Source organism: Budorcas taxicolor, chromosome 5, assembly GCF_023091745.1.
Source record: "Budorcas taxicolor isolate Tak-1 chromosome 5, Takin1.1, whole genome shotgun sequence".
Taxonomy (NCBI): Eukaryota; Metazoa; Chordata; class Mammalia; order Artiodactyla; family Bovidae; genus Budorcas; species Budorcas taxicolor.
The window spans coordinates 157,986,015-158,014,000 of NC_068914.1; the positions used below are offsets into that span (position 1 = coordinate 157,986,015).

The 27,986-nt window shown below is 47.3% G+C and overlaps 1 protein-coding gene across 1 annotated transcript in view; it reads right to left on the minus strand.

The window, feature by feature from the left end:
• EFCAB6 (EF-hand calcium binding domain 6) overlaps nucleotides 1–27,986 on the minus strand; it is a 231,875-nt gene that overhangs the window by 101,431 nt on the left and 102,458 nt on the right. The window contains exons 11-15 of the mRNA XM_052640994.1: nucleotides 26,191–26,358; nucleotides 24,480–24,539; nucleotides 24,221–24,381; nucleotides 17,937–18,110; nucleotides 15,673–15,841 (exon numbers count right to left, since the gene is read on the minus strand). Coding sequence (XP_052496954.1) covers nucleotides 15,673–15,841; nucleotides 17,937–18,110; nucleotides 24,221–24,381; nucleotides 24,480–24,539; nucleotides 26,191–26,358 — 732 coding nt within the window. The remainder of the gene's footprint in view (nucleotides 1–15,672; nucleotides 15,842–17,936; nucleotides 18,111–24,220; nucleotides 24,382–24,479; nucleotides 24,540–26,190; nucleotides 26,359–27,986) is intronic.

Genomic DNA, 27,986 nt, shown 5'->3' on the forward strand with positions numbered 1-27,986 from the left:
AAGGCTTGAACGCGTGTCGGCCTCACACCATGAGATACCACTGTCTCCTGACTCCGCGGGGGGAGAGCCTGGAGCGTGTCAGCTGCGGCATTTACAGGTTCACTTACAGATGAGGAGCCTGGAGCCCAGAGACACCAGCACCTGTCCTTGGGGACAGGCTTGAGCACAGAGACACCTGAATAACTCCAGCGGGGGTACTGCCCAGGGATGCTCGGTAACCAGTGACAAACAGCCCAGCGCTGTGGCTGAGTCTAGACTCACAGTTGAGGCTCGGGCTCCACGAACGACGGGAAGTGTGCCACTCCCCACTCCAGCGAGCTGCCTGGCAGTCTGCGGAGGACATGGTTGAGACCGGGTCTGGGTGCTCCCCGAGGCTTTGTGGCCCATATATTTGGGGCAGGTTGATAGCAGGGACAGAGGCTCTGTGAGCCAGCTACCGCATAACAATCATCCAAAATGTGGTGGCCAATGACAAAACAAAGATTTGTCCTTGAACCAGTGGGTCAGAGGCTCAAGCGCAGTTTGGCTCATTTAAGATGGCCTTGGCGGGAGGTTCCTGGTTCAGCCTGCAGGGTGGCTGTAGGCCCGTTTCACATGCATTCACTCTGGGGACCACGCGGATGGGACAGCAGCTGCTCCAGGGAAGTTCTTCTAACAGCTGATCGCTGGAGCCCAAGGCCACGCTTGACCCACAGCTGCTACTCAGGCTATCTCGGCCACACTCCATGTCCAGCACCACTGGCTAACTATCCCCTGAGGTACTGGAGAGCAGAGAGGGAGGGCCATGAAGAGGGGGTGAAGGACAGCAAGTGCATGAACTCTGAGGTCCTTTCCGGCTCCACGAGTCTATGGGATCCTGTACATTTGGTGGCAGAGCTATGACCTCTAGAAAGATATCACTATCACAATCCAACCACTCTCCCAAATCTAGACATGCCTAGCCCTCAGGTGAGATCTCTCTGGTCCAGACCCAGTTCCACCTGACCCATGGGTGATGGTGCTGAAAATGCTTCCAAAAACAATCTATCCCCCCATCTTCTGGACCTTCAAGACACACTGAGGGTTTGATAACTACAGTCACCAAGCTATAAAACAGTGGGGCTTTTTCTTTCCTTTCCTGATGCAGGCGTGATGATGACAATGAAAACAGTGATAATATGATTTGGTTTAGTGGAGTTTTTTAAACTATATTATCCCCCTAGAACAACAAGACTAAAATTGTGTTTAAAAGGCTCAGAGTGACGAAAATGCTGAGCCTAAATGCAACCTTCAGAAATTGTGAAAGGAGAATAAAAGACAAGGTGACCTGGCAGCTTTCAGTAACAAGGAGATTCCCGGGGTGACTCGCAAATGGACCAGACATGTCTAACCTTGGAGGCAAGCCCCTAGAATGTAGACTGCTTTTTTGCACACATGTAAAATCTTAGCACATTCCATGGGCAAATGAATCCAATACTTTAGTAACAAGCTGTGAAGACTGCAGTTGAAAGCAGACAAGACATTTCTGCTTCAGAGGAGACTGTTCTTAAGTCCTGGAGTCATGTCTGTTGTTCAAAGGGCAGGTGAAGACAAACCACGGGGCCCAAAGCCGAGCACAAGGTCAAGGTGGCGGGAGAAGCTGCCACCGGGCGGCCACACCCGCCTCTGTGCCTGACTTTATTTCTCCCTTCTCAATTTCAAAAGCAGATACGTTTTTAACATATAAACTTAACGCAAGTCCAATTATGATCTTAATAATGCATCTGGGAGGTGACTCTATATGGATAGAGTTTATATGGAAAGATTTAAATGTGGCCTGAGAGTAGCCAAGAAAATACAAGAAGGGAGGAAAAAAAATAAGGAAAGATCTGTTTTACTAAAATTTAAAAAAAAATTACATTGATATAGAAAAGGATGTATAGAACCGTGCAACAAAATGAGAATTTTCAGATGTATGCCCTAGGATAATGAGAATTTCACAAACGACAAAGGGAAAATATAGAAGAGCCTCATTTTACACAGTACCAAAAAAATTAACTCCATATGGATTCGGAATTCATATTTAAAAAATAAAGCAGTAAAAAATTCTCGCAAGAAAGTCTAGATTATCTGCAAAGTATGAGAGGGAGACCCACAGGGACCAGGGAAGAAGGAAACTTATTAAGCAAGACTAGAGTTCATCTTTAATGAAAGAAAAGAGGAAAAAAGAATGGAAGACAGATACACTGGGTTGTACAAAAATCTTAAAACACTTTAATGGCAAAGGATAAAACAAAGAGACAAATGATAGGTTTTATAAATATATTTGCAGTGCGGAAGACAAAGAGCTAATACAGTATTAATTAATTCAAGAGCTTTTGGGGGACACCTACATTCGACACACTATTCAAGCCATCAGGAACTCAAAGGTGAACAAAAGACCAAAACCCTGCCCTCGGGAGCCGGCTCTACTGGAAGGGCTAACCGACTGTGTTGAGTTGCTTGAGTCCCCAGAAAGATATGCTTAAATCTTAACCCAGTTTCCTGCACATGTGACCTTAATGAAAACAAGGTCTTTGCAGATGTAATTGAGTTTCCATGAGGTCATACTGGACTAGGCTTCCCAGATGGCTCAGCGGTAAAGAATCCCTCTGCCGATGCAGGATGACGCAGGTTTGATCCTTGGGTCGGGAGGATCTCCTGGAGGAGGAAATGGAAACCCACTCCAGTATTCTTGCTTAGAAAATTCCATGGACAGAGGAATCTGGTGGACTACAGCCCATGGGGTCACAAAGGGTCAGACATGACTGAATGACTGGGCAGGCACACATGCACACACTGGATTAGGGGTGAGCCCAAGTCCAAGGACGGAAGTGCTTATAAAAAGAAGGGACTCTGGAGAGCGAGGACAACACAGGTGAAGACTCAGACACAAGCAAGAGGCCAGAGGTCAGCGTGAGGGCAGCTTAGCAAGCCGAGGGCAGCCAGGGGCCGCCAAGCCAGCAAGGCTGGGAGCCAGAGTCGGCAGGGAAGGGTCCTCACATAAATAAACCTTGGCGGGCGGCAGCACTCTGCGACGCCCGGATTTCAGATTCTGGCCGCAGCACTGTGAGAGAAGAGATTTCTGTGGTTCAAGCCACCCAGTTTGTGGTGATTTGTTACAAATTCCTAAGAAGCTACTACACACGTATTGGCTCGTTTAATCCTTATCACTATCCTACAATCCCTGGAGAAGGAAATGGCAAACCACTCCAGTATCCTTGCCTGGAAAATCCCATGGGCCGAAGAGCCTGGTGGGCCGTGGTCCATGAGGTCGCAGAGTCCGGCATGACTGAGTGACTGACATACAGACTATCCTACAAGGTAGCTACTAAAACGATCTCCACTGAGGGAAGGAAACTGAGGCACAGAGAGGTCTGCCCAGGGTTACGCAGTTGTTAGGCAACAGAGCTGGGATTTGACTCCCGGCACCCACTTCAGATTCTGGCCTGGAGAATTCCATGCACTCAAAGAGTCAGACATGACTGAGCTTTGACTCAAAGCTTTTCACTTTGAGACTTTGAGTGTGGCTCAGAATCGGCCTTTGAGATGAGATCGGGTGCATACAGGGGGTGGTATGGCTGTAGGCAGAGTTTTAAAATGCAATTCTCCAATGCTCCAAAATTGATTGGGTTCATTCCAAGAATACTGAGTACTTATGCCCTGTTTCAGATGCTTGGGACAGGGCAGAGAATAAAAAGGACACAGATAACTGCTTGAGTAGCAGGTCCACCTCAGGGAGGAGGGCAGGGCTGCAAGGGGCTGGGGGAGAGAACCAGGCTGAAACTGATGCAAACAAGAGTGTCAGGGAAGAGCTGTGGCGGCTGGAGGCTGGGGTGGGGCAGGGTATAGGCTGGGGTCAGATTAAGCAATTCTACCCCAGGGAATCCATTCCATAGAGATGAAAGCATCAATACATAGAGATACATAAAGAATGATTGTTTGAAGAGGGGAAAAAGAGAGAAAAAGAAATGAATGCCCATCAAAAAGGGAAGGGTTGGTGTGCAGCTTGCAGTTCTTTGGTTCCACTGAGAACAAACAGAAAGCCAGACAAAAGACAGCAAAACACCTGTCTGACATACAGATAGCTGCTGAGACAACAAGGGCTCAAAGGGACACAAGTCGGAGTGAAGGGGGAACTTCAGAACTCGGAAGAGAAGGAGGTCACAGACCCATTCTGGGAGCAGAGCCAGGGTTCAGGATCCGGGCTGAAGGCCCAGGCAGGTGGCCGCTACCAGCAGAGAGAGAAACAAGCAGAGCGTGGGACTGTAGAGACCAGAATCAGAGACTTCACTTTTCAGTTTCCTGGTGAGAAGGGAAAACAGAAAACGGACCCTGATACTGTCAGTTTTCCCCTCGAGGTACTGGCTGAATTCGGAAGCCACGGAGTGGGAATTGACAGAAGGCTTAGGAATCAAAGCAGAAAACCTCAGAAAAGTGGAAGGTTTTTTTTTGTTGTTGCGGGGGTTCACCTTTTTGAGTCCTGAGGAAACTAAGGTTAGACAGAATTCAGGACTTCTCAGGGATGAGGGCTCAAAGAATAGCCCATGCTCTGAGTTAGAAGAGCTTCCCCAGTGGCTCAGTAATAAAGAACCCACCTACTACACAGGAGAGGCAGGTTAAATCCCTGGGTCAGGAGGATCCCCTGGATAGGATATGGCAACCCGCTCCAGTATTCTTGCCCGGAGAATCCCACGGACATAGGAGCCTGGGGGGCTACAGTCCCCGGGGTCGCAAGGAGTCGGACATGACTGGAGTGACGGCACACAGGCATCAGTTCAGTTCCATTCAGTCACTCAGTCGGTCACTCAGTCACTCAATAACCTCAGATGAGGTTATTGATATTTCTCCCAGCAATCTTGATTCCAGCTTGTGCTTCATCCAGCCCAGCATTTTGCATAATGTACTCTGCATATAAGTTAAATAAGCAGGGTGACAATATACAGACGCCATGGACTGCAGCACGCCAGGCCTGCCTGTCCATCACCAGCTCCAGGAGCTTGCTCAAATTCATGTCCAAAGAGACAATGCAGTCATCCAACCATCTCATCCTCTGTCATCCCCTTCTCCTTCTGCCTTTAATCTTTCCCAGCATCAGGGTCTTTTCCAAGTAGTCAGTTTTATGCATCAGGTGGTCAAAGTACTGGAGTGTCAGCATCAATCTTTCCAATGAATATTCAGGACTGATTTTCTTTAAGATGGACTGGTTAGATCTCCTTGCAGTCCAAGAGACTCTCAAGAGTCTTCTTGAACACCAGTTTGAAGCCATCAATTCTTTGGCACTCAGGCTTTTTTATCTTGATTGTCCAGCTCTCATATCCATACATGACTACTGGAAAAACCATAGCTTTGACTAGACGGACCTTTGTTGGCAAAGTAAAGATGTCTCTGCTTTTTACTATGCTGTCAAGGTTGGTCATAGCTTTTCTTCCAAGGAGCAAGTGTCTTTTCATTTCATGGCTACAATCACCATCTGCAGTGATTTTGGAACCCCCCAAAATTAAGTCTGTCACTGTTTCTATTGTTTTCCCATCTATTTGCCATGAAGTGATGGGACCAGATGCCATGATCTTAGTTTTCTGAATGTTGAGTTTTAAGCCAATTTTTTCACTCTCCTCTTTCACTTTCATCAAGAGGCTCTTTAGTTCTTCTTTACTTTCTGCCATAAGGGTGGTATCATCTGCATATCTGAGGTTATTAATATTTCTCCCAGCAATCTTGATTCCAGCCTGTGCTTCATCCAGCCCAGCATTTTGCATAATGTACTCTGCATATAAATTAAATAAGCAGGGTGACAATATACAGCCTTGACGTACTCCTTTCCCAATTTGGAACCAGTCTGTTTTTCCATGTCCAGTTCTAACTGTTGCTTCTTGACCTGCACACAGATTTCTCAGGAGGCAGGTCAGGTGGTCTGGTATTCCCATCTCTTTCAGAATTTTCCACAGTTTATTATGATCCACACAGGCTTTGGCATAATCAATAAAGCAGAAGTAGGTGTTTTTCTGGAACTCTCTTGCTTTTTCCATGATCCAACTGATGTTGGCAATTTGATCTCTGGTTCCTCTGCCTTTTCTTAAAAAACTTTGAGGACTACACGCTAGAAGGGAGTTCCTTTGTTTGGGTGGTTGGTTTTGTTGTTGGAGTGTTCCACATGCCGCAGGGCAACTAAGCCTGTGTACCGCAACCACTGAAGCCCGCGTGCCCTGGAGCCCATGCTCCACAGCGAGAGAAGCCACCACAATGAGAAGCCCAAGCACTGCACTGCAGCTAGAGAGGAGGCCCCGCTCACTGCAGCTAGGGAAAGCCCACGCGCAGCAGCAAAGAGCCATTCTAGCTAAAAATAATAGCGATAAATTAACGGAAAAAATTAGTCCAGGCACAAGCATACAGAAACATAAGATGCAGAGAAATAGCAAGGGTAAGCATGCAGATACATATGATATCTTATTTACCATAAAAATAGCATCCCATGGGATTCAGCATTGAAGTAAAATTTAAATGCATGCCAATAGTAACATAAAAGATAGGAAGGGGTGAATGAAATTAGTTTTATATCTAGCATTGCTAGAGAAGTGGTAAAAATAACAACATATTTAAGTTCATACAATAAGACAAGGATTCATATCAAATCTCTCAGGCAGCCTCTAAAGACTGACGGAAGAACATACACATCAGTAGGCTGAGAGCGGGGAAAGCGGAATGGTAGAAATAGTTAATCTAAAAGGAGGTAAGAAAGGAAAGAAAAGAGTACAGGAAACAGCTGGGTCAAATAGAAAAAAATAGTGAGATGATATTTACAGATAGGAAATCAACTCTGTGCTTATGCGCTCAGTCATGTCCAGCTCTCTGTGACCCCATGGACTGTACCCACCAGGCTCCTCTGTCCATGGGATTTCCCAGGCAAGAATTCTGGAGCGGGCTGCTGGTTCCTTCTCCAGGAGAATCAACTCTATCAGTAACTAAATGTCAGATGAAGTGGCTACTGCCAGTGCAAGACTGAGGCTGTCATGGTCTGTTTTCTAAAATACCCGCTATATGCTGTCCACGTGAGGCAGTTTAAATATAAGCACCCAGGAAATGTGGAGTAAAAGGATAGGAAAAAATATGCTATGCTAACAGGAATCAAAAGAAAGCTGAAGTAACTATATTATTATCAGTCTAAAATAGACTTGAAGGCAGGCAGCATCACTCTGTATCAAGAGAGTCATGTCATAATGATAAAGAAGAAAGCTCACAGGAAGCGTCAGCAATTCTGGGTCTATGTATACCCAAAAACTTAGCTTCAAAGTGAACAAGGCAACGAGCAACAGAACTAAAAAGGATCTCATAGACAAATCCACAATCAATTGGGAGACCTCAACACATTTCTCTCAACAGCTAATAGGATGAGCAGGCAAAAAATTGATCAGGAGACAAAAGGTCTGAAAAACACAATAAAATCAACTTAGTTGACCTACTTAGAAAACTAAAGGTCTGTGATGGACTACACATTGTTTTCAAGTGTTTCTGGGACATTTACCAAAATTGTCTCTATACTGGGTCATAATCCAAGCCTCAGCATATTTAGAAGGATCAGTTGAAGTGATTTAACTTTAAAATCACACCCTTTGATAGCCCAGCTGCTAGAGCAGAGGATGATAGGTTCGATGCGTGTAGACTTTAAAATCTATTCTGTGATCACAATGGAATCAATTTTAAAATCAATAATAAGAGATAAACTAGAAAATATCAGCTGTGTGGAAATTAAACAGTAAACAATTGGAGAAAAGAAGACATCACGACAGAAATTATAAAATATGTTGAAATGAATGACAGTGAAAACACAGTATACGGAAAACTGTACCACGCGGCTAAGGCTGCACCTAGAGGACGATGGGTAGCTGTCAGTTCACACACTAGAGAGACAACGGCTGGAAAGTGACGATCTAACATTCTACCTCAAGAAATCAGAAAAAGAAAAGCAAATTAAATCCCTAGCAGGTAGAAGGAAGAAAATAATGGAGGTAACATCAGAAATAATGAAATATAAAACAAATTATACAAGAGAAAAAAACCAAGTCAAATAAAGTTGTTACTTTGAAAAGGGAAAATTGAGGAGGGAGGTGGGAGGGGCGTTCATGTTTGGGAATGCATGTACACCCGTGGTGGATTCATGTCAATGTATGGCAAAAAAAAATAAATAAATAAAAAGCACTGAATATAACTGATTTATACAATTTTCTCACAACAGTAGGATACAAATTCTATTCAAGTTCCCACAGGCTATAAACTAGGAGACACTGGAACATATCCAGGGACATAAGACAAAGTGCAAAAAAATTATGCTGAATAGGTTCATAGTGCTTTTCAGGTCTATTATATCCTTCTACTTCTCTGTATATTCATTCTACTAATTATTGAGAGTTTGATACTGAAACCCGAGCTAAAAAATCTTAATTTATCTACTTAAAAGATAATTGTAATATATAGTAAAACTATATGTAACTTTGCTCTGTATTTTCCAAGTCTCCTGTAAATGTGTTATCATACTTTCATAATTTAAAAATTAAAAAGGAAGGAGAGAAATCAAAAAAAAAAGAAAAGGGAAAATTGAGAGATCTCAACTTCTGCATTTGGGTAGGATGGAGCAATTCACAGTAAGCAAATATTCCCAACGAAAACAATTAGAAAAAATCAAGTAAAAACAACAAAAAGGCATCAGAAAGCTGCAAAAGCCATGAGGTTTCAAGGGACCAAAACCCCAAGGTGGACAGGACTCACCTTTCAGCGTCAAGGGCTTCCCTGATAGGTCAGCTGGTAAAGAAGCAGCCTGCAATGTGGGAAACCTCGGTTCAATCTCTGAGTTGGGAAGATCCCCTGGAGAAGGGAAAGGCTACCCACTTCAGTATTCTTGGGCTTCCCTTGTGGCTCAGCTGGTAAAAAATCTGCCTGCAATGTGGGAGACTTGGGTTCGATCTCTGGGTTGGGAAGATCCCCTGGAGAAGGCAAAGTCTACCCACGCCAGTATTCAGAGCTGGACAGGGCTGAGCAACTTTCGCTTTCACGCTTTCAGTGTCAAACTGAGGATAGGCGATTGCATTTCTCCTGGGAACAGCTGACACCTCTGGAGTGGACTTTGGACTGAGAAATAGGTTTGGGCCAGACGGAGAGCCACTCCAGCAGAGCGTTCACTAGTTACATGGTGCCGGAGTGGCGAAGTCAGAGGGGGCAGGCTCAGAGCATGTCTGGCTCCCCCTTCCAGACATGTGCTCATCTCTGGAACAGGCCAGGGCTGGAGTCTAAGGACCTGAACTGAAAACTTAAAAAAGGACAATGCAAGTCTCCACGCCTAGGAGACAAAGGCCCGACAGGGAGGAAGACCCTGAGAACACACAGGCAAAAACAAATCCCTAGAGGTGCGGTCCATTGACACTGAGGGTCTGCAGCTGCCCGGGCCTGGAGGAACTGGCCAATTTGGGCATGGCCAGATGCCGAGAGGCTCCAGGTTTGGCATCTGTCAAGAGAATTATTGCTGGGAGATAAAGTAAATATAGACTTCTGATGGGTGTGTGGAGCTTGGAGCAACAAAACTGAAGATGTGAGGGACCTCAAACACACAACTGGTTCGCCTCCTTGAAACAAACGTGTAAGATCAGGAAGCGGTAAGGAACAGCCAAGAGATGCTCAAGGGTGTTTGTGGGGTTTGGTTTAATCAGGGTCCCTGTCCCCAGATGGAGAAGACTGTGTGGCAGATTGATGGCAGTGAGTGGGGTGGGCACCCGTTCCCCAGATATATGAGTGTGACCAGCACCCAAAGGGTTTAAGGTACTTTGCTGGGAGGAAGTGAGGAAGCTCACCTCCTGATAAGCAAGGTGAGATATCCTTGCCTTCAGGAAGGTGCAGAAGTAAGGGGCCAACGCTGCTAAGAATCTGGGACACTGGGCTGGGCTGTTACAGACTCTGGCTTCCCTAATCCACGTCTTGGGGGCTCTGTGTCTGTTGGCTGATGAGCTCTGCAGCCTGTGTCTGTCGCCGGGGCCTCTGCTGGGACCCCAGAAATGGGACTAAGAATAACAGCGAGCTGAACAATGTTCAGTGTATTTACTGAGGATGAAGAATAACAATTTCCCATTAGGAACAGCCAATTACAGGGAACTAGAATTGTAAAGCTGCCCTCAAATTCCTGATGGATGGAATAGCTCAATTAGTCTAATTACTCAATTAGACTAATCTTGACTTATGTGTCCTTGGGTGTTTAGTCATTTTATGTTCCCCATGGGTCACTAGTCCCAAGCAATGAAACTTCTGCTTTATCCATGTTCCCCATGTGGCTTAGTCCTATTCCAAGTGCGGAACAGGCACTCTCACAATGTTTACCGAGAGAAAGGATGGCAGAGACTGTTGTATTTGCCTGCCTAATGTGTATTCTCTCCTTCTTCCATAGGAGCAGGACCTTGCTTTTTCTGGAGGTAGTAATGTGCCCAGCCAAAAAGTGTGTATGTACGTGGAAGCTTATGATACATTACAACAAAATGTTAAGTTTGAGGAGCTTCCAAAAAAAGCCCTTTAAAAAAGAAAGCCTTCTCTGGCTCAAGCCTTTGCCCTTCCCTTTTTCCTTTCTTTATGCCTGAAGCATGTGTGTGATAGCTGGTGTTCCAGCAGCTATCTTGTATACATGAGGATAAGACTGAAAGAGTAAGAAGCTAGAAGCAACCTGGGAAGACAAGCACAATCTGAAGACAACGTAGAGCTGCTGCACTGCCCCTATAGCAACAACCTCAGACGCCTCTCTTACAGGAGAAAAATAGCCACTTTAAACATTTAAGCTACTGTTTTGGGGGTTTGCTGCTAATTCAGCAGATGAAGGATAGGGAAAGGGGGGAAACGTATCTGGAGAAGGAATATAAAGATTCTAGATCATCCTAAAATTCAAAATGGTTTTCGGCAACATTACAAGTTCTTGACTCATTATTTAAATAAATTGGGACATTTAAAAACACATGGAAGTCACAGGATTTGTGGTGCAGAGGCCCGAGCAATGAAGCAGAAGAGTGGGATTTCCTGAGAGAAAGAATATGTGTTACACGGTTGTTGTGAACAATGATTTAATGGATGATGCAAAATACGCAGACCAGAGCTAGTACAATTTCAGAAAGAACAGTCCTTTCCCTCCCATAGTGGAAATTGCATACTTGACCATGAGTTCATGAAAACCCCAGCAGCTCTGCCTCTCTCAGGGTTCTCAACTCAGTGTGGGGTCCCTGGTTATCTTACACCAACCAGAAACTCTGGTATCTCCTACAATCAAGAGAGGAAAGGGGGAAAGTCCATTACCAGTTAACAAATAAGAGCCTGCATGACAGACAAAAGCTGCCTGACCTGGCAGGTGAAAACAGCAACAGAGTCCAGTGATGACCATGCAGGGACACAGGGGCCTGTCAGCTTCCGCCTGGCTCTGGGTTCTATTCTCATGGGTCTCTCCTAAGAGGACCTGTGTAGCCCATCACCTCCTGCCCCCACCACAGGGAAGGTGATGGCTGCTAAGAATAAACAGCACTTCTAATTTAGAGTGCAAGGTATTCAGTTCAGTTCAGTCACTCAGTTGCGTCCGACTCTGTGTGACCCCATGGACTGTAGCACACCAGGCCTCCCTGTCCATCACCAACACCCGGAGGTTGCTCAGACTCATATCCATTGTGTTGGTGATGCCATCCAACCATCTCATTCTCTGTTGTCCCCTTCTCCTGCCTTCAATCTTTCCCAGCATCAGGGTCTTTTCCAATGAGCCAGTTCTTTGCATCAGGTGGCCAAAGTATTGGAGTTTCAGCTTCAGCGTCAGTCCTTCCAATGAATATTCAGGACTGATTTCCTTTAGGGTGGAGGACTGGTTGGATCTCCTTGCAGTCCAAGGGACTCTCAAGAGTCTTCTCCAACACCACAGTTCAAAAGCATCAATTCTTTGGCGCTCAGCTTTCTTTATGTCCTAACTCTCACATCCGTACATGACCACTGGAAAAACCATACCTTTGACTAGATGGAACCTTTGTCGGCAAAGTAATGTCTCTGCTTGTGAATATGCTGTCTAGGTTGGTCACAGCTTTTCTTCCAAGAAGCAAGCGTCTTTTAATTTCAAGGTTGTAGTCACTATCTGTAGTGATTTTTACAAATGATGGTTTGCAAGGTATTCAAGCCAATGGCGAAGCACTGCCTGTGTTCAAAGGATGAACAAGTACATGGACACAGAACTGGGCAAGTGAGTATATAGGACTTAGAGCTTCACTCCCAATGCCCTGGGGTTGAAACTCTGCGGCCACTGCACTCCTAACTGGTAAGACTGGGGGAAGAGAGGGGAAGAACATTGCCTCCCCACAATCAAACTGGTAGGAAGCAGTGAAGGGGCATTCTTATTAAAGTAATCTCCTTTCCACAAAACTCTGAGGCCAGATGCAAGCTCAAAGCTGCCATCGGTTGTACCCAGCTAGCCTGTATGGGCTTCCCTGGTGGCTCAGAAGGTGAAGAATCTGTCTGCAATGTGGGAAACCCAGGCTCAATCCTGAGTCAAGAAGACCCCCTGGAGAAAGGAATAGCTCCCCACTCCTGTATTCTTGCCTGGAAAATCCCACAGACAGAGGAGCCTGGAGGGCCCCAGCCCATGGGGCTGCAAAGAGTTGGACATGACGGAGTGACTAAGCACGCATACACACACACACACACACACACACACACACACACACACACACACACACACGGCCTGTATGACGCCCACCAAGCCAGTATCACTCCCAGCAAGGGTCTGAGGTTGATACAGACTGGCATGGATTCAAATTCGAGTGTCTGAATGGCTTACCAGCTGAACCACGCTGAGCCATGATCTGAAGTCCTAAGCTTTGGTCTCCTCCTCTGCGAAGTGGGTATAATGTGATCTATGTCTCATGGGGCTCCTGTGACAGTTACAAATAATGCTTGTAAAGCAACACCCCCAGCGCCTGCACACTGGCAGAGTCAGTAAGTCTTCAGTCAGTGTAGCGATACCATCACTAGTCTAGCAACGGTTAGCATTATCATCAAGGTCATTATCATTGCTATTATTCCCATTATAGAATTAGTCATCGTTAACACTTAAAGCTCTCTGCAGAGTTGGTTTCGAAGGTTTCCTTGCCACTGAAGTTGGGTATTCGCAAACCTTTAACATCTGGATGCCTTGCATTATATCCAATCTAAATTCTGGCTTCTTTCTATAGTATAAGCCCATGATTTCCCCAGCTCTGACTTCACCAGTGGTAGAATCGCTCTCATTGGTAAATAATTTAACAATGAAAACTTACATTTACATAATGCTTTGAGGTTACCAGCCTATCGAGTTGAAATCTGGGTCCCCAGCGGATGGTTGAAAGTCACCCCACGATTATTGATCTTCAAGTTAAACGGCTGGTCACGACAGGAGGTTTTCAGAAGTTAAACCCAACAAGTCACTAAGTGGGAAGCCAGTGGAATACTCCCCTAACTGTGTTTGCCGTGAACTGGTTGTCAAGTCTCCTGAAACAACAGACTCCTCTCCCTGCATCTCCATCCTCTAGTATTTTCTGTTTCCTTCCGCACCCCCTGCCACCCACTGGCATGTCTCCAGGAAGCCAGCAACCAGGGAGGGGAGAAGCATGCCAGTGCCATCGGGAAGCAAGAGCAGAGCTGCAGCTGCCCCTCCGCTTGGCCGGGATGTAGGGACGGGCAGGGGGCAGAGAACGGGGCCAGGGTGGGTGCGCCAGGTGGAGAGGGGAACCAGCCTCATGTTTACGAACCCCAACTGGCTTCTGAAGTGGCTGCTTGCCTCACTCCGCAGGTGGTGGCCCTTCAGGCTCCCCTGGGGATTCTAGTTAACTCTTCAGGTTCACCTGTTCATCCAGCAAATGTCCTCTGGGCCCTACTGCGTGCCAAGTACTGGGATACATCTCTGTCCAAAAGAGATAAAAATGTCTACCTTTGGAGCATATGTTTTTACTGGAGGAAGATAAACAGGCAGAATAAAGAAATGAACAGGGACTTTCCTGCACGCCTGGTGGTTGAGAACCCACCTGCCAGTGTAGGGGACCTAGGTTGGATCCCTGTCTAGGAAGATCCTACACGCCATGGCCACGCGGCAGCTAAGCCTGAGCGCCACAACAAGTGATCCTGAGCTCGGGAGCCTGCGAGCTGCAACTGCTGGAGTCCATGCAGCCTAGAGCCTGTGCTCCACAGCAAGAGAAGCCACCTCAATGAGAAGCCCCGCAACAGAGAGCAGCTACTTGCCGCAACTAGAGAAAAGCCTGCGCAGCAGCGAAGACCCAGCAGAACAAAAATAAAGAAGCTTTAATTAAAAAAAAAAAGAATCAGAGTCAAACACAAAGAGGCCCCATTTGCCAGGTGATTCGGGGTGGAACCTGGGACCAGGCCCTGGGAGGGTTCCATGACTCCTGCCCATTTACCCACTGAAGCTGCTCTTGCCAGTCGGCAACGGCTGGCTCCCAGTTCCTGGTTCCCCCCCTCACCGCAGCCAGAACTTGTGGAACCATCCTTGACTCTGTCCTCTCACTCACCTGTTACCCCCATGTCTCCTTGCTGGGCCCCTTAGGCTCACAAACCTAGATCCTCCACTTCCGTGTCTCTTGCTTGGGGAAGGGGAGGTCTGGACTGTTTCCACAGCCATCTAATCCCTTGCCCCCTCCCCACACCAGCCGGCCCCCTCCTCCACCCACCCTCCACACTGCTGCCGATGAGAGGCTTGGAAATGAGATTCGGACAGAGCCCATTTTGGCACCTGGCATGGGGGCAGGCACTAGATAAACTGCAGCTGCTAATTTGATTACTTCTCTTCTTGGAAATATATTTCACTGCCTTCTTCTGAAGGCGTCCACATGGACACTACTACGTATTAGCGGCAAGGTTTCCCTTTAACATAGCTGCAGATGATGAACCAGGGGGATCATAATAGGAATTTTAAGCAATCGTGCAAATTCATTCCTGAGAAGTCTGTGCAGAACCCTTCAAAGTGAGCTCTTTCTGGTATGAACCTCCCCAGTTCCCATAAGCACATGCAAACCAGCACTCTGAGCTTCCCATGTTCACTGCCAGTTTCTTTTTTTCCCCACTTTTTTGCGGCACAAATCGCAGCTCTGTTATCACAGCATCCCGGGAACCCCTCACGGGCAGGGCTGGGGGGGCCCTGAGCAGCCTCGCCCCGCCCCCCCCGCCACTGCCCCACCTCGCACACGGAGCCGGGTCCTCAGTGGATGGCCAAGGAAAGCACCAATGAACCCTTTGTTTTGAAAGGTTAACTATCAAAAACCAGCCGCATTCACATCAGAAGCATAGTCTGAAGAAAGTTGCCAAGGATATTTTTGGCCAGAAGAATCCTTTTACATTGTCGGAAGATGCCTAGAAATGAATCCGTTTTGCCCTGGAATAAACCCTGACTGAAAAAAAACTTAATGCTGTGCCTTTAGAGCCTGGTAGCACAGTAAGAGAAGGAAATGGCAACCCACTCCAGTGTTCTTGCCTGGAGAATCCCAGGGACGGCGGAGCCTGGTGGGCCGCCATCTATGGGGTCGCACAGAGTCGGACACGACTGAAGCGACTCAGCAGCAGTGGCACAGTAAGACAACTGAACTTCCTTTCGGAAAGGAGGAAACGCAGAAACGCAGAGAAACCTTACTCTCCTACCTTCTTGAAGTCATGCGTGTTAATTTTGCCATCGGGCTCCTTGGTGAAGTCGAGAAACCGCTTTCTGAGAGCTGGGTCCTGCTGCCGTATGCAGCTTTTGAGCTTTTCAATGACTTCCTCCTTCGTCATGTTCCTGGCCATGGCACCCTGGCTCTCAGTGGGCTTGGCTCTAAAATCACAAGCAGGCACACAGCTGCAGCAGCGCGCTTTCTATAGGCCAGCAGCCCCCAACCTTTCTGGGCCCCGCAGACCAGTTTTGTGGAAGACAGTTTTTCCATGGAACGGGGGAGGGATGCTTTGGGGGTGATTCAAGCTCACTGCATTTATTGTGCACTTCACTTCTATTGTTATTACATCAGCTCCACCTCTGATCACCAGGCATGAGGTCCCGGAGGTTGGGGACCCCTGCTACAGAACTCACCCGCTTATGGTTCAGCCCAGGACAACACAGGGGCTTTCCATCCCCTTTTCACAAACGAGCAGACAGACGCTGAGGTCAAGGGAGGGACTCGGGGACTTCTTACACGCCCATGGCTCGTAGCTTCAGAGCCAGGCCGGCAGCTCTGTGTCACTGTGTCAGGTAAGCTCCCCTCCCCGGCCGAGGTCCCAGCACAAGGCAGCAGGCCAGGGTGGGGAGCTTTGGGGCAGGGGCTGGTGTCAGCCCTGAGGTTTTCAGCTGTGCTTTGAGCTACCTGAATCTGGCATGTGAGTGGGAAGACACAGCTGAGAAAGGATACTTTAGTGAACTGGGAAAATACAAAGTCAGAGCCTGCTACACAGCCTTAAGTTACACAGGCTGTTTCGTGGTCACCAGATCAAAGAGCATCAGACAGCCAGGGGAAGGAAGGGATGTCCGCAATTAATCCAAGTTGATTTGTGAAATCAATTTAATCTATATAATACAGATCTTATGCGGTGTGCTCTGTGTCTGAGTGTGAGAATCTGCCTTTGAAGGCTAATTATTCTCCAGCCCTCCTGCAGTCTCCTAGACCTCGTTTCGATAGCCATGAGATGGTCCGGAGAAAGGACTTCGACTCCTCACCTGCTGCTTCTGCCAGCCCTAAGGGCGCTCCAGAAATGCCCACGTTTGATGAAATGCTAAACTGCTAGTACTTCTTTCACGGCTTTTTTGGGAGGCAGACGTAGCACTTCATAGAATCTTTTACCTTCCTCTTAAAATACCATCTTTCTACTCATCTATAAAGCAGCTACTGTTAAAGTGCCCAGATATTCAAATTTCATCACCTTAGCATTAAAATATTCCCATTGCTCTACACTTGAGAATTTTTTAAAGGGGATATGACAAAGTGAAGTCGGCCAATTAGTCCTACATTTTATCTTTCCTTATGGATTTATTATAAGCTATAGAACAAGCAAGTTAAAATAATATCTTTTCATTAGGCTAAACCTATATTTTTCAAAATGAAGGGCTAGAATATTCATCAGTCTGACTTTTAATGGATTTACTAAGTACGTTTTACTGTTACGATTCAATTTGGCAGTCATTTAAGTAATTCTATCATTCATGTTAGAAAATGTTAACCAGTGTTATGAGTATATTTTGCAATAAATATTATACAGCAGTAAGGAAGCTACAACTCTGGCAAAAAGTGTGACTGCAGGGAGGCAATAGTTGAGTTCTTTGGGAGCTGAAAGTCCTGGGTCCTTCCCCCCAGGGTGTCCACTCAGTCTGTGAACCTGAGCACGCAAAGTGGCTTTCATTTGTGTCCAGCTCTTTGCGACCCTATGGACTGTAGCCTGCCAGCTCCTCTGAGCATGGGATTCCATTGGAGTGGGTTGCCATTTCCTCCTCCAGGGTATCTTCCTGACCCAGGGATGGAACCCATGTCTCTTACATCTCCAGCACTGGCAGGGGGGTTCTTTACCACTAGCGCCACCTGGGAAGCCCAAATAATGTGAGGCCAGTCCCCAGACCTCCTCTCAGGTCTCAGTGCTTTCAATCCTGGAATTAATAAGTCAGTGTAGCGTAGTCCTAAGATCTCTGCTTGCTCTAAAACGCCCTGACTCTAATCACTGCATTCATCATTTGCCATCTTTCTTATTTAAATCCCAAATATTTAAATACTCATTTTTGTCAACAAATATTTACTGTCTACCTTGCAGTAGAATTCCATGGACAGAAGAGACTGGCGTGCTCCAGTGGGCTCTGTCCACAGGGTTGCAAAGAGTCGGACACGACTGAGCAACTAACATATCCTGCGGCGGGCACCGTGGTTTTAATACGTGCTTTTGTTTTGTTTTACCTCTCAGAAAGGTCTGGCAGCGGCTGCTCCTCTTTTTGAAGTTGTTCGTTTAACAGTTGACCCTTTGGCACGGAAACTGGAGAGACAGTGGGCGGTCGATTAATTCCTAGGCATGCCAAAAGTTTCTTGTAAAGGATTCTTCCTGAAGCAATATCCTGAAACTTACTGCAGAGTCTGAATATTAAAAATAATTAGAACACGCCCATTAGAACAGCTGAAATAAGAAGGAGCCTACCAAGTGTTGGCAAGGAGGTGAGTGGCTACAGGTCTCCTCCACGGCTGGTGAAGTGTGAGATGGCGCTCCCACTTTGGAAGACAGTGGGGCAACCGAAGGTATACTCATCAGAGGATCCAGCTATCCTACCCATAGGCACTTGGCTGGAAGAAATAAAAACATATGTCTGCACAAAGACTGGTATAATACCTGTAGCTTTCCTTATAAGAGAAAAATTAGCAACAAACCAAATGCCCATCCATAGACGAGTGGATCCACAAGGCTGGGGAAGGCCATAAAACAGAAGTCTACTCTGCAATGAACAAGAACCAACTGTGGATACACAGAACAGCGCGAGTGAGCCGCACAGACATTATGCTTGGTGGATAAAACCTGGCATCTTGTACGCTTGCATTTACAGAGAATCCTAGAAAATGCCAAGTCATCTGCAGTGACATGGTGCCAGGTGGGTGGAAGAGAGGGATTGCAAAGGGCACAAGGAAGTTTTAAGGACGATGAAAAAGTTTAGAGTCTGGGTTGATAGCTTGTGATGGGTTCACAGAGATATACACACTTGATGGATTTCTTCCAATTGTATTATTTAAGTATGGGTTAGTTTGAGACTCCTCTGGTGGTCCAGTGGTTATGACTTCCATGCTCCCAACACACAGCAAGCCCACCTCACGGAGCTGCAAGAGGCTGGGGAAGGCTCGTTCTGAAAGGAGGGAACAGATCATCTGAAAACCCGGACACAACAGAGAGCTCAGCATCAGCCTCGCTGAGCTGGGACCTGCGGGAATGGCTGCAGCAAATGAGAGCTCCATGTGCGCTTGACCCTGGGTGGCAGGCTTTGTGTCTATCACCTCATTTGATTCTCATCACAGCTCTTATGCTCAGCACTTGCCCAAGTTCACAGCTTGTTCAGGGCCGAGCTGGGATTTGAACCCAGGCCTTCTGGCTACAGAGCCCGAGTTCCAGAGGGGCTTGAGGATCCTGAGGGGCTGGGAAGCCACATTCTGTTAAAGCAGCTGGTGTTTTCCTAATGGCAAGAGGACACCCAAGTGCTTCAAGCAGGGTTTTAATGTGATCATCTCTGTAGGGTTTCCTTGGTAGCTCAGATGGTAAAGCATCTGCCCCTGCAATGTAGGAGACCCGGGTTCGGTCCCTGGGTTGGGAAGATCCCCTGGAGAAGGAAATGGAAACCCACTCCAGTACTTTTGCCTGGAAAATGCCATGGACAGAGGAGCCTCGTAGGCTATAGTCCATGGAGTTGCAAAGAGTCGGACACGATTGAGCAAATTCACTTTGTAGCTTAGACAAAGACTGGTTACATAATGGAGAAGAGATAGAAAGGCTTGCATCTCAAAAATCCAGGTGCTTGCATGATCAACCCACTAAAGTTCATTCATTCATTCATTCATTTCCTCACTTGACATTTAAGATGCCCTGTCCATGAGCCAGGCACTCTTCCACTCCTAGGTACTGGAGCTTCAGCCTGAAGAGACAAAGTCTCCACATTTTACATCCTTGGTGGGTGGCACAGGTAATAAACATAAGCAAATGACAGGAGCCAGGAAAAGTAGAGCCGGGCGACAGGTGGAGAGCACCTGGGAGGTGGGGTCGGGGAAGGTGGAGAAGGAGGCGAATGGGGTGACCTGCCACTCTGGGTGGTGAGATGTCCACCAATCTCCTTTCCAAGTTAACGTGTCTAAAATGAAACTTCTGATTTCTACTCCCGGAAACTGTCCCCCTCAGCCTCCCCCAGCTCAGATGATAACCCTGAGTCCCCAGGTGCTTCAGCCAGAAGCTTGGGTTCATCCTCATTTCCTGCCCACCCGACCCCAACCCAACACCCCTGGCAGGTCAGCCAGTGGTATTCCAAACACACCCTGAACCTCCACATGTATTCATGGTACGTATTCCTAGAAGAACCACAGGGACAAAGTGGGCAGGGGATGGTCCTTTTCACACCAAAGTGAAAAAAGTGAAAGTGTTAGTCACTCAGTCATGTCTAACTTTTTGCAACCCCATAGACTGGGGCCTGCCAGGCTCCTCTGTCCATGGGATTCTCCAAGTAAGAATTCTGCAATGGGCAGCCATTCCCTTCTCCAGGGATCTTTCCCACCCAGGGATCAAACCCAGGTCTCCCATATTGCAGACAGATTCTTCACCATCTGGGCCACTAGGGAAGCCCCTTGTTACACCAAACTGCTTTCCAGAGAGGCTTTTTCATTTACACACCCACCAGCACACATGCGCGAACCACCTTCTCCTTCCTGCTCTGTCTTTCCACTTGTTTGCAAATTCCCATTTCTTTTACTTTAAGTGGTATCGAACATAACTCTTATTCTTTTCTATTTATTAACCTACATTTTAACAAAGCAATAGCAAGCCTTCTGCTCAGAGCCTTTGGCAGATAGAGACATTTCATTAGGATTTAATCATACTGTTTTCATGAAAGGCAGACTTAGTGTAATCTCTTTACAGCGAGTGATGATGTTTTTACATATAAGAAAAGGCTTTAAAAAAAATATACTTCGGAAAAAGAGGAGTTGATATAAAGAAAATAAAGTGTACTCAGGTAGAACATGAATGCCACTGGGCGTCATCTTCTTTTTAGGGACAAGTAAACGGGGACTTCAAGAGGTTCCCCTCTGTTGGCCCTTGGAAGCTGTTGCAAACGTTTAACTCCCAAGCCTCCCATTCCACCTGCGACCTGCCCACTCAGCTGGCGATCTCGCCTCCCCCTGCACTGAGAAGTCTGGAGGGGGGGACTCCTAGGTCAGCACCCCCACAACCCTTCTTCCCACCCTGGCTCCATCTGCTTTTCCTCCGCAGATGCTGGCTGCAGTCTTCGGCTTTTCCCAGCCCACAGGCCTGCCAGAGCCTGTCTGTGAAGCCAGGGGACTCCCTTCCTGACCCTGGCCTCTCTGCACCACACACATCCTGAGGACCTGCTGGGTCTCCCCCCACCCAACTGCTCACCCCACTTGCTTCCTCTGTGACCTCTGACCTCGCTGGGCCCCTGCCCCCCTAGCCTCAGGCACCCCTGCCCCGGCCTTCTCGGCTTCCTCTGCTGCGGGACCAGCCGGGGCCCTGGTTGCCTGGTGGCGCCCTCAGGTCCTGCCCGAGGCCTGCTCACCTCAGCCAGCCAGTCCACCCTCGACCCCAGACAAACGCTTGTCGAACAAACCAACCAGCAAGCGGTCGGTGTGAGGACCCCGGGGTCTCGTCCCGGCCCAGGCTCCCCTCTGAGCCCCACGTCTTCCTGCAGCCCTTTCTCTGGCGCTTTCACCCCGTCTGCTCCCTCAGCGGCCCTGTCTCTCCCTCCTGGTGGCTGGAGCAGCCCCGGGCATCCCCGGAGACCGCTGCGCTCGGCCATCAGCCTCCCTGTCCAAAGTCAGTGGGCGGTTCCTCTGCTGCGCAGACCACCCCGCAGCAGCCGGCCCCACGCTCCTCTGCCCCTCCTCCTTCCGGCCCCTTCCTTCCCCTTTCCCCCATTACACCCGTCCCGCTCCCTGGAGCCAGAGCCGTGTTTGCAGAGCACAGACCGGGCACGGCCCCTCGCCCCCTCTAGACGCTCTCGCGGCCTCCGGCTGGCCCCCAGCTCTGCTTCTCGGCTGTGGGTCTCGGCTGTGGGCCGCACGGCCGAGGCGACGGGGACTGGTGCGCCCGCGCCCTGCCGGCCCACGGGCGGGGGCAGGGGCATTTTCAGAGCCCTCTGTCCTGGCGGCTCTCAGACCCTGTGGAGGACCCTGCCCACTGGATGACTCCGGCCCCCTGGGGGGGTGCCTGTCCTTCCCGCCTGCCCTTCCCGCCCCGTGCGGCGGGCCCCTGCCGCTCTCCTCACATATCCCGCCCAGTTGTCCCGCGGGAGCATCCCCTGCTGCCCCACGTCCTGCAAGGCTCTTCCCTTTCTTCTCCGGGTTCCAACCTCACATCCCTGGGAAGCTGCTCGCCTTCTGTGCCCTGGCCCCACCCTCCGGGCTTCCAGAACTGTGCCTACATGGTACTCTGGGGCTCGCACGCCGCGCTGGGCGCTTCTGCATCTCTTTCCCCCACGTTAGACACCCCCACACCCCACCCCCCCGCCAACACCGCCAGTAAATGAAGGCATTTCTGTAAACCTATTAAAGAAAGCTGAGGGCAGAAGAATTGATGCTTTTGAACTGTGGTGTTGGAGAAGACTCTTGAGAGTCCCTTGGACTGCAAAGAGATCCAACCAGTCCATCCTAAAGGAGATCAGTCCTGGGTGTTCTTTGGAAGGACTGATGTTAAAGCTGAAACTCCAATACTTTGGCCACCTGATGCAGAAAGCTGACTCACTGGAAAAGACCCTGATGCTGGGAAAATTGAGGGCAGGAGGAGAAGGGGACAACAGAGGATGAGATGGTTGGATGGCATCACTGACACAATGGACATCGGTTTGGGTGGACTCTGGGAGTTGGTGATGGACAGGGAGGCCTGGCGTGCTGCAGTTCATGGGGTCACAAAGAGTTGGACACAACTGAGCAACTGACTTGAACTGAACTGACTGATATAACAGGGGCTTCTCTGGTGGCTCAGATGGTAAAGCATCTGCCTGCAATGCAGGAGACCTGGGTTCAATCCCTGGGTCGGGAAGATCCCCTGGAGAAGGAAATGGCAACCCACTCCAGTACTCTTGCCTGCAAAATCCCATGGATGGAGGAGCCGGGTGGGCTACAGTCCATGGAGTCCCCAAGAGTTGGACACGACTGAGCGACTTCACTTTTTTTTTTACTGATATAACAGGATGGCCAGATGCAGGAGATTCATGCAACACTCACTGAGTGATAGACCAAGTGGAAGGACAACTGAGCTGCCCGGCCAGCCCTGGGCTCCTCCCTCTCTCTCCCTCTCCCCTGGGTCTGAGCACTCAGCACAGTCACAAGCAAGCCCTGCAGACATGGACATCCCCGTGGCCTCCGCCTTCGCCCGCTGCCCAGCCCAGCCCTCACCCCTCCCTGAGCTCCTCCAGAACCGCCTCTGGGCTTGCTGTCACTTGCTTCTCCCCTTTGCTTGGTTTCTTCCCCCTGCCCCAAGCAAACTGATCTTCTTGCAAGAGTTCTGTAAACTGGATGGATGCAAACAGCTGGCCCAGCACACCAAGCTCTCGAAAGCCCCTCCTTATGGGGAAAGCCTTGCCCCCACTTCTTATAAGCCATGGGGAAAATGGGCTATGAGTGTTCATAGAAAGAGAGGCCAACAACTGGGTCACTTTAAACCAATGTAATATGAAGCAAAGTAAAAAAAAATAAGATTTTTAACATTCCATTTGGAAGGACTGAAAGAGCATCCTTGTGATGCCTCTGAATTTCCACCTACAGGAATCTCCCAGATTACTGCCCACACCCTGGGGAGCACTAGCCACCCATTTCTGAGGGCAGCCTGTGGCAGGCACCATCCCACCTGAGTCCCACTCCAGCCTGCTGGTTGTCAAGGTCATCTGTAGTGAGGGAACACCACAGGGGGCAAGCCCATCCACCTGGAGGGTGGAACAGACACCAGGCAGGACCCATGGAATCTTCAGGACACCCTTCTCTTCTTTCTCTAATATCCCTGTCCCCTCCAGCTTCGGCTCAGCTACCACAAAGTAAGTTTTAAACTAAAACGAACTATAAATTATATATATAAACTATAAATCAGGCTACCATTTATGGGCTGGTTGGTCACAACCAGACACCCTGGGAGGTAAAACAGCATGAAGATTCAGACCACAGGGGTCATGGCAAGCAGGATGGGACCCAGGCTCCATGGCTCACTCCCATGTGTCTCCAAGGACTTGCTGAACGTCCTCAGGCCTCCCTCTCCTTCTTCAGGAAAAGGAGCTGTAATGCAGCCCTACACACTTGTGGCAAGGACTCAGTCATATAGTATATATGCCAGGTTCTCAACCAACGTTTAAGGCTTAGTACAGGCTCAATAACTAGAAGCTATTACCAGTACTACCTACTAACACGGCAGAAAACACGTAGAAGAAGGTTTAGAATTATCAAACAGACTTTAAGGAAGATGTGACATGAACTAATTCTGTTACCTGAAAACTTACTTTACTAAATGTTCAGTTGTTAAAAATGGGCAGAATACGCGCACGATTTTCTTGAAATTATTTCGCCCAATGAGTCCTGTGTCTCCGAGGTCATATGACCGCAGCATATTACAGAAAGCTGATGGATTCTTAGCAATCGAGTCATGAATAATTTCTTCCACCTACCGGGGGGGAGAAAAAATGATATTTACCAAGTTGCATGTTTGTAACCTGGGGTGGGAGGTAGCACCCTGGGGCCACACAGGAAAGTGTTACTTACTGAATCCCAAGCCAGGAAGAGAGGCATCTTGGTGTCTTTACAGGCAGGTATTTTGTGCAGCTGATTGGGAAACAGAAAATGTGTATAAATACAAATCACTCATAAAGGCAGTGGAGGCTTAGGAGGCAGACGGACTTTGGGCTGTCAGTTTTGCCCCTGACTAGCCAATAGTTTAGACCTTGAGCCCACCAGCTCCTATCTGGAAATGAGGATAACAACATTCAACTTGTGTTTATTTTAAAAAGTACAACAAGCATGAAAAAATCCATCACCTAGAAATTAAATAATGAACACCCAGATTATAACAATGGGGACTACTCTGTATCTTTTACAGTAATTTTTACTGACACTAAGGGTTAACAATATGTTAACTGATGATAAATTTAAAAGTCACTAATTACATATCTCATTTTAAAATAAAATAGATATCATATATGAAAAATATATATATGCATATATCCAGCTCATCAAATTATATACTGTATGTTAAATTGTGTACTTTTATATATCAATTATACCTCAACAAAGCTGCAAAAACTAGTGTGTGTGTGTATAAAGGTATAAAGGTTTGGAAGAACATGCAAGAGTGAGTAAAAACGTCATACAATTCCTCCATGTGAGAATTAGCGGTGATCTTAATTTTCTTCTATTTGCACATCTCGTGTTCCAGTGTTTCTAATCCATCTGTTTATATGCCTGCCTGGAGAATCCCATGGACAGAGGAGGCTGGTGGTCACAGGAGTCCATGGGTTCCCAAAGAGTCGGACACAATTGAAGCAACTTACCATGAATGTACACAAACCATAAAATTTAAACTAAAAGCTAACCTGTACCTGGTAAAAAGAAATCTTCAACAAACATTTCAATGAGACTCTGCTAATGTCCATGGCATGCATTATCTGAAACTAATCTGATTTTTCCAAAGTTCTTAAAATTTTAAAATGTTAAATAGCTATTAAAGTTATAGAAGAATTAATAATAACAAAACTATCAACTTTCAACCAAAAGAAATAAATACCCTAAGTGTTTGCCACTAGAGGCAATAAGCAGTTGTTTTGTTTTATTTCAAATGCTAAGTCGTGCTGAGTCGCTTCAGTCAAGTCCGACTCTTTGCGACCCCATGGACTGTGGCCCCCCAGGCTGCTCTGTCCGTGGGACTCTCCAGGCAAGAATACTGGAGTGGGTTGCCATGCCCTCCTCCAGGGGATCTTCCCGACCCAGGGATCGAAACCGCATCTCTTACGTCTCCTGCATGGGCAGGCAGGTTCTAGCAGTGCTACTGAAATGCTGTGAAAAGGAGTTATATCTGGTGTATCAAGTGCTGCCATTCAAGGCAAGTTTTGGCAAATGTCAACGTTCGTCCTTCAGTGAGATTTAGAAAAGCAAAAGTTGCTCAGTTGTATCTGACTCTTTGCGACCCCATGGACTGTAGCCCACGGAAGTCTCCAGGCCAGAATACTGGCGTGGGTAGCCTTTCCCTTCTTCAGGGGGATCTTCCCAACCCAGGGGTCAAATCCAGGTTTAGAAACTAAAAGTTAAAATCAAACAGCTTTTAAACACAACTCTTACTTAAAATTACAATTAACTCTGGTGGAAAATGTGCATTCAGTTATTTAAACCATATTCCACCTGCATCTCTTATTTCACTAACAACACTTACGTCTCCTACCATAAACAGAAAAAAGAAACGTGAAGTTGTGGCAAAACTCACCTTAGGGTTCTCTTCAATTAGCTCAATAAACTTGCTGACGTTGACACACCCGGTGCACCCAGGGTCAAGTATTCGCATTAGTTCTTTGAATTCTGAATCACTTATGTTTACAACCACGCAATTTAGAACGCGTTGCAGTTCTTGCCCTGTTATCTGTCCGTCAGGTTTCTGAGCATGAAAATATTATAAGGGAATTTTTTTAAAACAAGGAAAAAAAGGAAGGAAAAGCATGACGTGTATTGGGCAGCACTTAATAAATCAAGATTTGGGGCCAAATAGAATTGTGATTTGAAATACGAAAACTTCAGCTGATGTTCACTGTATAACCCACGTGCCAAGAGCAGTCAGGGGAGGGAATCTAGAACTTTGCCAGTGCCCTTGCTACGATGTTCTTTGTCAGGATGTGGCAAGAAAGAGGCTGACCCTCTCCCCAGGACAGGCTGAATGCTGGTGGTCTCAGAAGCCAAACAGCTTTTCCTGCCCTAACCCACCTGAGGACCCTGCAGCTCAGCCACACTGGGCATAGGATTTCCTGGAAATTCAATTGCAACTTGCCAATTTACTAAGAATATTAATTATGCTTGTTTGCACTACCACCAACCTCGTCAATTACATAAATGGACAATTACTTAGCGAGAAAAATTTCAGCCACGCACCATAAAGAAAACATGAGCAAAATACTGGGGGGCAAACTTCTTCTCCCAGAATAAAAAATTATCAATAAGTAAATTGACTATCAAAACTGAGAGAAACTATTTACTGGAAAGGCAGGGGAAATAAAGGACCCCATCTCTTCATAAAGAGAGACTGTGAATATCAATCTGACCAAACACTTTAAGTGATGCAACAGTGCATGAACGCCAACTACAGATTCAGGGTCCAAAACGTGAAAAGGACAGGTTCCCTTGGAGAAAATTAAGTAATTTAGAGGGTATGTTCAGGGTACTTTTTGGTGGGGGAGTGACCATTCTTTAATGTCCAAGTAGGAGTCGTCAACAACTAATATTTATGATTTTCAATAATCAACCTTTCAGTTCAGTTCAGTCGCTCTGTCGTGTCCCACTCTTTGCGACCCCATGAATCGCAGCACTCCAGGCCTCCCTGTCCATCACCAGCTGCTGGAGTTCACTCAAACTTGTGTCCATCGAGTCGGTGATGCCATCCAGTCATCTCATCCTCTGTCGTCCCCTTCTCCTCCTGCCCCCAATCCCTCCCAGCATCAGAGTCTTTTCCAATGAGTCAACTCTTCGCATGAGGTGGCCAAAGTATTGGAGTTTCAGCTTTAGCATCAGTCCTTTCAAAGAACACCCAGGACTGATCTCCTTCAGAATGGACTGGTTGGATCTCCTTGCAGTCCAAGGGACTCTCAAGAGTCTTCTCCAACACCACAGTTCAAAAGCATCAATTCTTTGGCACTCAGCTTTCTTCACAGTCCACCTCCATGTGACCACTGGAAAAACCATAGTCTTGACTAGACGGACCTCTGTTGGTAAAGTAATGTCTCTGCTTTTGAATATGTTATCTAGATTGGTCATAACTTTCCTTCCAAGGAGTAAGTGTCTTTTAATTTCATGGCTGCAATCACCATCTGCAGTGATTTTGGAGCCCCAAAAATAAAGTCTGACCTGTTTCCACTGTTTCCCTATCTATTTCCCATGAAGTGATGGGACCAGGTGCCATGATCTTCGTTTTCTAAATGTTGAGCTTTAAGCCAACTTTTTCACTTTCACTTTCATCAAGAGGCTTTTGAGTACCTCTTCACTTTCTGCCATAAGGGTGGTGTCATCTGCATATCT